Here is a 12,924-nt window from a genome sequence, read left to right as displayed (position 1 = left end):
ACCATCATCTGGGTATCGACACCTGGAGAACTATCTGGTTAACTTCAAAAAGCCTGTTCTGAATATTGCCGATACCTGGATAAAATCTGGCCCTACTGATATGATCTATTCAGTGCCAATTATGCCGCGGAACATCCTTGCATGGCCCTGTGAATGGGACCTGCCCTAGTAAATATAATTGAGAATCAGGGATACCACAGTTCAAATCTTGCTCCTCCCATCCTTGTGATGAGTCACGTTGCTGCAGGAGGCTGGCAAAAAGCGGCTACAAAACCAAAAAGGGAAAGGGGATAGGATTTGATACACTGCCTTTCTGTGGTTACAATCAAAGTGGCTTATATATTATATGCCATTACGGCAAATGTAAGCCACATTGAGCCTGCAAATTGGTGGGAAAATGTGGGATACAAATGCTACAAATAAATAAATATACAGGGATTTATTTTGTACTTGGGGCAATGGAGGGTTAGGTGACTTGCTCAGCGTCACAAAGAGCTGCAGTGGGAATTGAACCCAGGTCCCCTGCTTCTCAGGTGGCCATTAGGCTACTCCTCTACTCTGTAAGTCACCAGAGAGGCAGATGTATAATTCACAATAGTTTTAATGAAAAGTACTAACAGTAAGCTTAGGGTCATTGAGCCCAAGTGAATGCTTAAGGCCTTGAGCACTCTGTCCCCTCTGTCTCCCTCAGCTCCTCCAAGTCTGCTACTCTAGCTTCAAGAGAATGGGCTCATTCTTTGAAAGCTAGGAGCTCTTTGCATTGAGCACACACATATAACCTCTCACCAACTGGCAGATAATCATACATTTGACAATCAATGCAAAAGACTGGATAGCACCCCTCTTGCTGTTGGACTGCTGTCTGCATCTTAGTATTATAGAGTTGTTTAATTAAAACTTCTTAAGGTTCTAGGGATATAAGATGAATATAAAGAGTCTTAAGATTATATGGTTTAATATGTAATTTATTTAGTGTTTGCTTCTCAGTAACTAATTAAATGTAATTAAAAAATCTAATGAAAACTCTCCTCTTGTCCTAATTAGAATAATTGACTATAAATGAAGAGTTCAGCTAGAGGTGGGTGGGAGCTGGGGAGGGGGGGGGTGGTAATGAGGACTGAACTAGGCCCTGCTGTGCCTTCTAGAGTCTAGCTGTTAATACTGTGGCAGAAAGTTCAAGTTTTAAAACTATGGGGAAAAGACTTGTGCTGAGTCAGTTCTTCAACTGTTGCAATGTTTTCTTCAATGCGAACTGATTGGACCCTGCTGCTTCCTGACTTGCGATCTCAGTTGAGCCCATTTTTCACAATTTCTTCAAAACACATTCTATGCTTACCCTCTTCCACCTCTTTTCTGAAAACTCTTGTACCAGTCTGTAAGAACCATGCCCTTTTATCCAGATACAAACTTTTAATAAGGATCTGATCCCCCTGACAGAAAACCATGGCAACTCTTAAAGCAAAATGGCATCTGTGTGTACCATGACGATAATCGTGATTGTAGGCTTACTGCAAATTTATTCAGGATGATATATTCCAAATTTTATTGAAATTTAGTCAGGTTTTGACAAGTTATGCAGAAAACAAACTTTGTATATTTTTTTTAAATAAACACTGTGTGTGTATGGATACATGTATGCTTATGTATTTGTAAACCTTTTCGAACTGAAAGATGCTCAGGGTGAGTTAACAAAGTTTAGAACAGATGGAACATTCAGTATTGACAGGATAGAAAGCTTGTCTCTGTACAGTCAACAAAACTGTCCTATATTCTTTACAAAACTGGATTCTCTGTGGACCATGATGTCTTCTATGAAACCAAATAAAGGGTTAGCCAGGAGCTTTCATGCGCACATCTGAAGAGGGGACCAACATCATTTTAGAGGCTTCTGTATGATTTGATCTTTGGGATGGTCCAAGGAAGGATGTCACGATGTGTTGAGTCATCTTTTTCTCTTCACAGTAATTCCAGCCATTTCCCACTCACGACATAGGTCTTGTCTTTATACTGTTTTGTCTTTGTTGTTCTAGCTTGTCAGATTTAGTTACATTTTAATGTTGTAATCGATCGGGGTTTGTGTGACTTCTTTCCTTTTCTGTTTTTCATACCTTTGTGATTCATTTCTGTGGGAAGCTCCCCCCCCCCCCCCCCCCCCCGTTTTATGTACATCAGTATTTCCTGCAATAGTTTAGTCTCTGTTTAGTCAGGGAACCCAGAAATTAGACAGTTGCAGATTTGGATTTCAATTTTAGTTTGATTACTCACTTTTTCAAATTGAGTGCAATACGAATTACAATGCATATAGAGTAGGTAGGTAAATGCCTGCAAAAGTTGTGCAAATTTAGGGTTGTACCAGAGGTAATGGAGGGTGAGCTTTGCCCAACACTATGGGTAGCATCGGTGACAGAAGCAGGACTTGAACACTGACTTCCCTTGATCTCAGCCCAGTGCTTGTTTGATGAGGCTGTATGTTCTTTGAATACCTGCAGGTTCAAAGTGACTCAACAAGTATATCTATTTATCTCTCTCTCTCTCTTTATGTATATATATTTATTTATACATACATAGAGGGGAACATAAGAATGTAAGAGTAGCCATACTGAGTCAGACCAATGGTCCATATAGCCCAGTATCCTGTTTCCAATAGTGGCCAATCCAGGGTCACAAGTACCTGACAGAAACCCAAATCGTGGCAACATTCCATGTAGAACCCCATAGAATAGCAAGACTCTGGAATCCTAAAGAGTAACAAGATTCCATGCAGAATCTCAAAGAGTAGCAACATTCCATGTAGAACCCCAAAGAATAGCAAGACTCTGGAATCCTAAAGAGTAACAAGATTCCATGCAGAATCTCAAAGAGTAGCATCATTCCATGTAGAACCCCCAAAGAATAGCAAGATTCTGGAATCCTAAAGAGTGACAAGATTCCATGCAGAATCTCAAAGAGTAGCAACATTCCATGTAGAACCCCAAAGAATAGCAAGACTCTGGAATCCTAAAGAGTAACAAGATTCCATGCAGAATCTCAAAGAGTAGCATCATTCCATGTAGAACCCCCAAAGAATAGCAAGATTCTGGAATCCTAAAGAGTGACAAGATTCCATGCAGAATCTCAAAGAGTAGCAACATTCCATGTAGAACCCCCAAAGAATAGCAAGATTCTGGAATCCTAAAGAGTAACAAGATTCCATGCAGAATCTCAAAGAGTAGCATCATTCCATGTAGAACCCCCAAAGAATAGCAAGATTCTGGAATCCTAAAGAGTGACAAGATTCCATGCAGAATCTCAAAGAGTAGCAACATTCCATGTAGAACCCCAAAGAATAGCAAGACTCTGGAATCCTAAAGAGTAACAAGATTCCATGCAGAATCTCAAAGAGTAGCATCATTCCATGTAGAACCCCCAAAGAATAGCAAGATTCTGGAATCCTAAAGAGTGACAAGATTCCATGCAGAATCTCAAAGAGTAGCAACATTCCATGTAGAACCCCCAAAGAATAGCAAGATTCTGGAATCCTAAAGAGTAACAAGATTCCATGCAGAATCTCAAAGAGTAGCAACATTCCATGTAGAACCCCAAAGAATAGCAAGACTCTGGAATCCTAAAGAGTAACAAGATTCCATGCAGAATCTCAAAGAGTAGCATCATTCCATGTAGAACCCCCAAAGAATAGCAAGATTCTGGAATCCTAAAGAGTGACAAGATTCCATGCAGAATCTCAAAGAGTAGCATCATTCCATGTAGAACCCCCAAAGAATAGCAAGATTCTGGAATCCTAAAGAGTAACAAGATTCTATGCAGAATCTCAAAGAGTAGCAACATTCCATGTAGAACCCCAAAGAATAGCAAGATTCTGGAATCCTAAAGAGTAACAAGATTCCATGCAGAATCTCAAAGAGTAGCAACATTCCATGTAGAACCCCAAAGAATAGCAAGACTCTGGAATCCTAAAGAGTAACAAGATTCCATGCAGAATCTCAAAGAGTAGCAACATTCCATGTAGAACCCCCAAAGAATAGCAAGATTCTGGAATCCTAAAGAGTGACAAGATTCCATGCAGAATCTCAAAGAGTAGCAACATTCCATGTAGAACCCCAAAGAATAGCAAGACTCTGGAATCCTAAAGAGTAACAAGATTCCATGCAGAATCTCAAAGAGTAGCATCATTCCATGTAGAACCCCCAAAGAATAGCAAGATTCTGGAATCCTAAAGAGTGACAAGATTCCATGCAGAATCTCAAAGAGTAGCAACATTCCATGTAGAACCCCCAAAGAATAGCAAGATTCTGGAATCCTAAAGAGTGACAAGATTCCATGCAGAATCTCAAAGAGTAGCAACATTCCATGTAGAACCCCAAAGAATAGCAAGACTCTGGAATCCTAAAGAGTAACAAGATTCCATGCAGAATCTCAAAGAGTAGCAACATTCCATGTAGAACCCCCAAAGAATAGCAAGATTCTGGAATCCTAAAGAGTGACAAGATTCCATGCAGAATCTCAAAGAGTAGCAACATTCCATGTAGAACCCCCAAAGAATAGCAAGATTCTGGAATCCTAAAGAGTAACAAGATTCCATGCAGAATCTCAAAGAGTAGCAACATTCCATGTAGAACCCCCAAAGAATAGCAAGATTCTGGAATCCTAAAGAGTAACAAGATTCCATGCAGAATCTCAAAGAGTAGCAACATTCCATGTAGAACCCCAAAGAATAGCAAGACTCTGGAATCCTAAAGAGTAACAAGATTCCATGCAGAATCTCAAAGAGTAGCAACATTCCATGTAGAACCCCCAAAGAATAGCAAGATTCTGGAATCCTAAAGAGTAACAAGATTTCATGCAGAATCTCAAAGAGTAGCAACATTCCTTACTACCAATCCCAGGACAAGCAGTTTCTTCCCCATGCTTCTCTCAATAGCAGACTATGAACTTCTCCTCTAGGAACGTGTCCAAACCTTTTTTAAACCCAGGTATGCTAACCGCTGTTACCACATCCTCCGGCAAAGAGCTCCAGAGCTTAACTATTCGTTGAGTGAAAAAATATTTCTTCCTATTTGTTTTAAAAGTGTTTCCATGTAACTTCTTTGAGTGTCCCCTAGTCTTGGTACTTTTGGAATGAGTAAAAATCGATTTATTTCTACTCGTTCTACACCACTCAGGATGTTGTAGACCTCAATCATATCTCCCCTCATCCATCTCTTTTCCAAGCTGAAGAGCCCTAACCTCTTTAGCCTTTCCTCATACGAGAGGAGTTCCATCCCCTTTTTCATTTTGGTCGCTCTTCTTTGAACCTTTTCTAATTCCACTATATCTTTTTTGAGATACGGCAACCGGAACTGAATGCAATACTCAAGGTGCGGTCGCATCATGGAGTGATACAGAAGCATTGTAGTATTTTCGGTCTTAATCATCATCCCTTTCTTAATAATTCCTAGCATCCTGTTTGCTTTTTTGGCTACCGCTGTACACTGTGCAGAACGTTTCAGCATGTTATCTACAACGACACCTGGATCTTTTTCTTGAGTGCTGACCCCAGCATCAGGTAAACTATGATTCAGATTATTCTTTCCAATGTGCATCACCTTGCATTTGTCCACATTAAATTTCATCTGCCATTTGGATGCTCAGTCTTCCAGTTTCCTAAGGTCTTCCTGGAATATTTCACAGTCCTCACGTGTTTTAACAACCTTGAACAGTTTTCTGTCATCTGCAAATTTAATCACCTCACTCATTCCGATTTCCATATCATTTATGTTAAATAGCACCAGTCCCAATAGTGATCCCTGCGGCACTCCACTGTTCACCCTCCTCCATTCAGAGAAATGACCATTTAACCCTACCCTCTGTTTTCTGTCCAATAACCAATTCCTAATCCACATCAGAGCATTGCCTCCTATCCTATGACTCTTTAATTTTCTCAAAACGATGTGGTATTTGCAAAGTCTAAAGATACTTTAACCCATATATACATACTGCCCTTTTAAATGAATTGCTTGGAGAAAAAGTATCCACCCAGATTTGCACTTCTTCTTTTTCTGTGGATACTTTTCCACCCTAGCTAACAGTATATTCTGGATTAGTTTGAGGTGGGAGTTGCCCGGGCCCCAGCCCTTTAAGGGGCATCCTTAGTGAAGCTGATTAATATCAAGATACAGTGTTGTGGTGCTTGGCCCTGGCTGGACCTTACATCTTAGTTTCTGCCTGGGTCTCCAGTGTGTCCAGTGCTGGACCTGAATACGTACAATTTTTAAACTGCAAAATAATGCAGGCCATAGCATCCCTTGCCCCTGGGAACACCTCTGCTAAATGCAGGTGAAAGCATAGGTACACGTCAGATAGGGAACGCCTTGAAGCCATTATTGCGGGAGTTGATTGTTTTCCCTACTTTGTCTGTCTGAAAACTGCTCTCAATGCTGATAAAAGTATAAACTGTGTGGACCAAGTGGCACACTTTTACCCACATCGAAACTGGGCACGGGCAGCTTTCATTTTCAAGTCTTTGCGTGTCCTTTCCAGCAAAAGTCTGCATGTGCAGCAGAAAACGGCTGAACCTGACTGCGCATTCAATGTACCCCAGAATGTTGCAATGCAAAAGCCTGAGCACACTTTCAGTTTGAAAATTGGTGCAAAACTGTGGGTACAGCCCCAATGTGGGACTGTTTGAAAATTGTTTCTTGCCAGGTACTTGCGACCTGGATTGGCCGCTGGTGGAAACAGGATGCTGGGCTTGATGGACCTTCGGTCTGTCCCAGAATGGCAACACTTATGTACTTATGTCTCCAGAATGAGAAGAACAGCTCGATTGTAGACAGTGGTTGTGCTGTATCTAAAAACTTAGTAGCAAACAGAAATTAAAAAAAAAAAACTTTATTTATTTAACTACCTAATTCCACTCCATGTCACCTCCATATTTTAACTATGTATTTCTCTCTTTCCGGAATTTGGTGATCACCATCACGGAACAATTGTAAGCCACATTCAGCCAGCAAATAGGTGGGAAAACATGGGATACAAATGCTACAAATAATAAAATAATAAAATATGATGGATTTGGTGCCAGAGTTTGGAACTGTGAATGTTACTGGTTAACCAATTGCAGTAACTGTACGTAACGTGAGTAACAGACAGCAGATAAGCTGCAGATCTCTTTCTGACTTGGATTCTGCATTATCTGCCTCTGAAAAACTGCAGGTGTATGGTTGAAACCTAAAGAGTTGTCATAAAAATATTTTTCCTTCTATCTGCTGGATTTTTCAGTCCAGCTTGGACTCTGGATACTAACATTAAATTCTAATAAACGTTACTGTCATATAACCGATCACTTAGACTGATGATCTGCTTCACAAATCTGTAATATTTTACAGTGACTGAACTCAGATTCTGTTTTTTTTCCTTCTGTTTTCAGGACAAGGAACCTCAGGCCCTTCCCGTGTACACTGTGGACTATGGCGTGCTGGAATTTCAGACAGACGGAAGCACTAAAATGCCCCCGCAAGTCCCTTCACCTGATAATGTGGAGTATGCGACCATCATCTTCCCAGAACCTGAGCCTGCCAACAAGAAGAAGAGAAGACAGAAACCTGTGTAACAGACTGTCCCGTTGGCCTTTCTTCTTGCGTTGTATTGCACAAAAATCCCGTTTTAGTCTTCTCCATAGTCTGCCCTACCTGGGTGTCTAAGAGGCAAGGGGAACTGAAATAGTTGTACATCTTGCCGTGACTATCGGCGAAACATGCCGATCTGCTTCACTAATAGTTCCAAACTACACTGGTAAGGAAGCCCCTGTCGGGGTGCAGTGAACACACTGTACTGGGGGGTTCCAAAATGATTTGCTTTCTCTCTTTGTCCGAGGAAGGTTAGTGGATTTAATTTAAGAAGATGGACTTTTCTCTCAGAGCTCATTCATGTACGCTCTGAATTTTGTGTTGAGGTGCCCTCGCTTCCTAGATGACCCTGGCTGCAGAGCTGGTGTTTTGGGGTTTCACCCCCCCCCCCCATTCTTATACAGATGAGGAGGAAGGGGCTCACCCAGAGCACCTCAGAGTTAGGCCAGTAATAAATACATTCTGATTTGGGCACAAAATCTATTATTTGCATTTATAACCTCAGAGGACCCCCAAAACTCTTGCTAATTCCAGTGGCCAGAACAGGCCCCCGTTTATTCATGATCTTGGTGCTAATGAAGCTTGTAGGGCAACCACGTCCCAAAAGGCCCTTAGAGAAGTGAGCACTGGGAATGTCACGTCTCGCAGGTGGAGGTGCAAAGTTTTTTTTAATGCCCCCACCATTCCAAAAAATGGTCAGCCAGCCGGCCTACCTCTCACTAGACTCTTACTGATTTCTTGATGGGGTATGGTCGGGGGTTAGGTCTTTGAGGTAGTAGGGAATGCCAAAGGCTCCCCATCACCTCTATGATTTCCTGCAATTCTGGGGGATATTGTTTGGCCATCTGGTATTAGTTTTTTTTTTCTTAAACCAAAAGATATTCAGTTGTGGATGATAGGGAGAGGAATGGCCTACAGGAAAAAGGAGGTGACAGTGCCTGTACATGTCTCTGTTGAGACTACATTTAGACTACTGTGTACAGTTCGGGAGAAGCACCTGCAAAAAGATATAACAGGATGGAGTCTGTTCAGAGGGCGGGTACTAAAATGGTCAGTGGTCCTTGGCATAATGCGTATGGGTACCACACACATACCTGGAGTGAAAAGATCACATAAACTAACGTCCAGGTAAGTGGGAACCAGCGCTGAATACTGAACGGCCCTATCATAGTTTCCAGGTCTGCCAAAATCTGGATATTTAATCCAGGTGCTCACAGCAGTGGCGTAGCTATGTGGGGCCACGGGGCCTGGGCCCCCTCAAATTTCCTCTGGGCCCCTGGGGTAGCTGAAGCCTTGTCCAGCGCCGGTCTCCGGCGCCGCCGCGTTGCCTGCCCTGCTCTTTCTTCCCTCTCACATCCTGCACGCTCCTTTTAGTGAAACTGAGCAGTTTCATTAAAAGGAGCGTACAGGACGTGAGGGGGAAGAGAGAGCAGGGCAGGCAACGCGGCAGCGCCAGAGACCGGCTGGAGAAGACTTCAGCTAGTGGGGGTTTCGGACCCCCGCCAGCCAAGGTATTTGCTGCAGCAGTGGGTGAGGAGGGAGCGGCAGGGGGAAGCAGCAGGGGGGCAGCGAGGTAGGGGGCGGTGGACGGGCTCTTGCCTCCCCCACCTTGGGCTCTTGCCTCCTTCCACCGTGAGTTGTGGCTACGTCCCTGGCTCACACATGGCCAGCATTGACTATCCAGAATTAATTCATCCTGTAGCTGATGGCTGCAGGTTCATTATTGCCTGGGGAGGAGCCCTTTAATGTTACCAGAACAATTATTTATATGGTGAAGGTCTGTTTTGAGTGTGTGCGTTTGAAACTGGCTAATGAACAGAAGGACGTTTCTGCGTTCCTTGGTTTAGCACAACAGTGTAGTAACTTTTCAGCCTGTGATATTCGACTCCTTTTAATTCCTGTTAAATTTTCCAGACGACCTGTGATAAAGTGTACTGTACAAATGTATTTTAAAATAAAAGTGTAAATAGAAATGCTCATGCTTTCTACCTGTTTTCTCCGATACTAATGGATGACCTCTGAGAGATGGAGTTCCAGAATCACCACAGGACTTTCACCTCCCTGACCAAATACTGTGTGTCTCTTAGCATTAGAAATGTAGCAAATGGGCTCCTAACTTCATAGAGATTGAATGCATGGGATCTGTATACGTCAATTTGAAGACCCCTGAAGAAGGCCGGTTGGCCGAAACACGGACCGTGTAGGGTCCTAATAAACTTTTTTGGTGCTCTTACTCTTTCTGGTTTCCATCTGGTCTATTTTGGTTTTCTTCCGCTTTCTTTGTTGTTTTATGTGTTTTTTTGCGGGAGACTTGGACCCTCTTTTTGTTGGTTTGGCTATAAATCAGAACATAAGAATAGCCATACTGGGTCAGACCAATGCTCCATCTAGCCCAGTATCCTGCTTCCAACAGTGGCCAATCCAGATCATAAGTACTTGACAGAAACCCAAATTGTAGCAACATTCATGCTACCAATCCCAGGGCAAGCAGGGGCTGCCCCATGTCTGTCGCAATAGCAGACTATGGACTTTTCCTCCAGGAATTTGTCCAAACCTTTTTAAAACCCAGATACACTGATTTCCTTGTTTTTGTAATGTGATACTTGAGGGTAAACATTTTCAGTTTGTAGACCCAAAACAGTTGAAAGAGTTTATTGATGCAAGAGTTGATGTGAATATAGTAAACCTTCCCTAATTAGCAGGCTGGGTTCTGAACCAGAGGAAGCATTTTTGTTACATTTGTACCCCGCGCTTTCCCACTCATGGCAGGCTCAATGCGGCTTACATGGGGCAATGGAGGGTTAAGTGACTTGCCCAGAGTCACAAGGAGCTGCCTGTGCCTGAAGTGGGAATTGAACCCAGTTCCTCAGTTTCCCAGGACCAAAGTCCACCACCCTAACCACTAGGCCACTCCTACTCCTACATCTATTGATTGTTAATTTTTGTATTTTTTTCTTTCTTTCTTTTTTTTGAATTTCCTTAATCTTGGAATCAAATTTCCTTAACTTGTGGACAAACGGGCTATAAAGATATATACTTATTATTTTTGTTTCCTAATGTTAAATAATGCCGATTGCATATTCACTTTAAGTGGTGATGTATTGGAAAATTTAAATAAATAATTAAAAACAAAACAAAACCCAGATACACTAACTACTGTTACTACATCCTCCAGCAAAGAGTTCCACAGCTTAAATATTCGTTGAGTGAAGAAATATTTCCTCCTATTTGTTTTAAAAGTGTTTCTATGTAACTTCCTTGAGTGTCCCCTAGTCTTTGTACTTTTTGGAAGAGCGAAAAATGGATTTACTTCTACTCATTCTACACCGCTCAGGATTTTGTAGACCTCAATCATATCTCCCCTCGGCCGTGTCTTTTCCAAGCTGAAGAGCCCTAACCTCTTTAGCCTTTCCTCATACGAGAGGAGTTCCATCCCCTTTATCATTTTGGTCGCTCTTCTTTGAACCTTTTCTAATTCCGATATTTCTTTTTTGAGATATGGCGACCAGAACTCATCACAATACTCAAGGAGAGGTCGCACCATGGAGTGATACAGAGGCATTATAATATTCTTGGTCTTATTTACTCCCCCTTGGGCCTGAGAAATTTTGCCCCCCCTCCCCCCTCTCAGTGGCCCTAAGTTTTAGCCCCTGAGTGGAGGGCAATTTTCACTATCTTCAGAGGCTCCAAAGAAAATCAGAGCATTTTATTTCATGTTTATTACAATTTTCTGAATCACTTTTTTTTAACATGTAAATCAAATACTAAAATATTTCTAGATATCTACCCTGGATGTGCCATCCTCAAAATCTTACTCTTTGAGATGGTTCCCCTTTGGCATCTTTCCTAAAGGAAGCTGAGGGCGGGGGTGATATATAACAGGTAGGTCCAGGGGCGTAGCCAGACAACAGACTTTGTGTGGGTCTGGGCAAGAAGTGGGTGGGCATCAAGTGCTTCCCCCCCCCCCCCCCCATGAAAAAAATGTCTCAGCTGGCGGGAAAACACTTCTTTCCACCTTGGCAGTCTGCAGCAGGCTTACGCTGAAAACTGAGCATGTGCAGGTGCCAGTATCATGGAGAGTAGCATTTTCGTTACCATCAGGGGGAAGTTTTCAGCTGACGGCGCTTGGGATCCCCACCAGCTACTGCTAAACTGATGGGTGGGCCTGAGCCCTAAATGGGTGGGCCCTGGCCCACCCAGGCCCACCTGTGGCTACGCCACTGGGTAGGTCCACTGTGAGACATGCTAGGACAGAAACCTGGAGGGGGTTCCAAATCTGCCAGCAGGATGTGCTTCTTCCAGCTTCTGCCAACCTTAGAACTCCCTAATTGCCATGGTTCCCCTTCCCCCTTCCGTTCAACACTGACCCTGAAAATAGGAGGGAAATCTGGGTAGTCATGATACAAGATCAGTAGTTGTAATTGAACTGGAAACCATAAAGTGCAAGAGAAATAGGCTAGATTCCCCTCTACCCCCCCCCCCCCAACCCCCTCCCCCCAATTTCTATTATTATAATAATTAATTTTGCATTACATGCATTACTATTGATGCTTGAATTATTACAATAATTTTTTTGTATTCCTACTGCCATTTGCTGCTATCAAGGGATCAGCGGTCTATATGACCCCCAAATTATACCCCTTGATGTTACCAATTGTGCAGTGATTGATGGGCAGGATGAACTTTGTCTCTACAGCCCCCACCAGTTGCAAGAGCAGGTGGCCAGGTCTCCCTCCTTGCGGCACTGTTTCAATTAACAGCGATTTCATGTATATTGTTGGTATAGTCATAAGTGGAGCTGATTCTGAGCTGTGTAAGCAGCACACTCTCACTGATGGGGTGAGAAGTCGAGGCGTGCGTGGGGGAACGCCGTCAGCAAGTTTTGTTTTTCATTTTCCTGTAAAACACTTTGTGCTACACACTCTAGTCACTCAGACTTTCCACTCAGGCATCAGAATATGAGAAAAATGTCAGACTAGGAGGCCTTAGCCTGGAGCTTAGGGCTCTCAGCTTCATCATTGCATGAGCAGAAGATTTCTATCAAGGAGAATCCCCTAGTTTAAAGCCAGGACACCAATATTCTAAGAGGTACACTTGTTTTGTGATGACACTTTGCCTCATAAAGAGGCTTCAACCAGGACGTGACATCTTGGCAACATCCGTGTAAGCTCTGCTATGTAACAGTCCTGAAATCTCCACGCAGGGCAAGGCAGCAAATATCGTCCCCTGAAAGCAAACGTGTTTTATGAATACTTAATGCGAAACAGCGCAAACAAGAAGTGACGTTGAACGGGTTGATTATAGATCACCAATAATATAG

The 12,924-nt window shown here is 42.7% G+C and overlaps 1 protein-coding gene across 1 annotated transcript in view; it reads left to right on the top strand.

Annotated features, from left to right (window-relative positions):
* PDCD1 (programmed cell death 1) overlaps positions 1-8,262 on the top strand; it is a 30,572-nt gene extending 22,310 nt beyond the window's left edge. Inside the window, exon 6 of the mRNA XM_030216674.1 lies at positions 7,406-8,262. Coding sequence (XP_030072534.1) covers positions 7,406-7,588 — 183 coding nt within the window. The 3' untranslated portion in view covers positions 7,589-8,262. The remainder of the gene's footprint in view (positions 1-7,405) is intronic.
* Positions 8,263-12,924: the final 4,662 nt, after the last annotated feature.

Source organism: Microcaecilia unicolor, chromosome 10 (assembly GCF_901765095.1).
Source record: "Microcaecilia unicolor chromosome 10, aMicUni1.1, whole genome shotgun sequence".
Classification (NCBI taxonomy): domain Eukaryota; kingdom Metazoa; phylum Chordata; class Amphibia; order Gymnophiona; family Siphonopidae; genus Microcaecilia; species Microcaecilia unicolor.
Note: the sequence above shows the minus strand (reverse complement) of the source record. Positions and strands in the feature narration are given on the sequence as shown.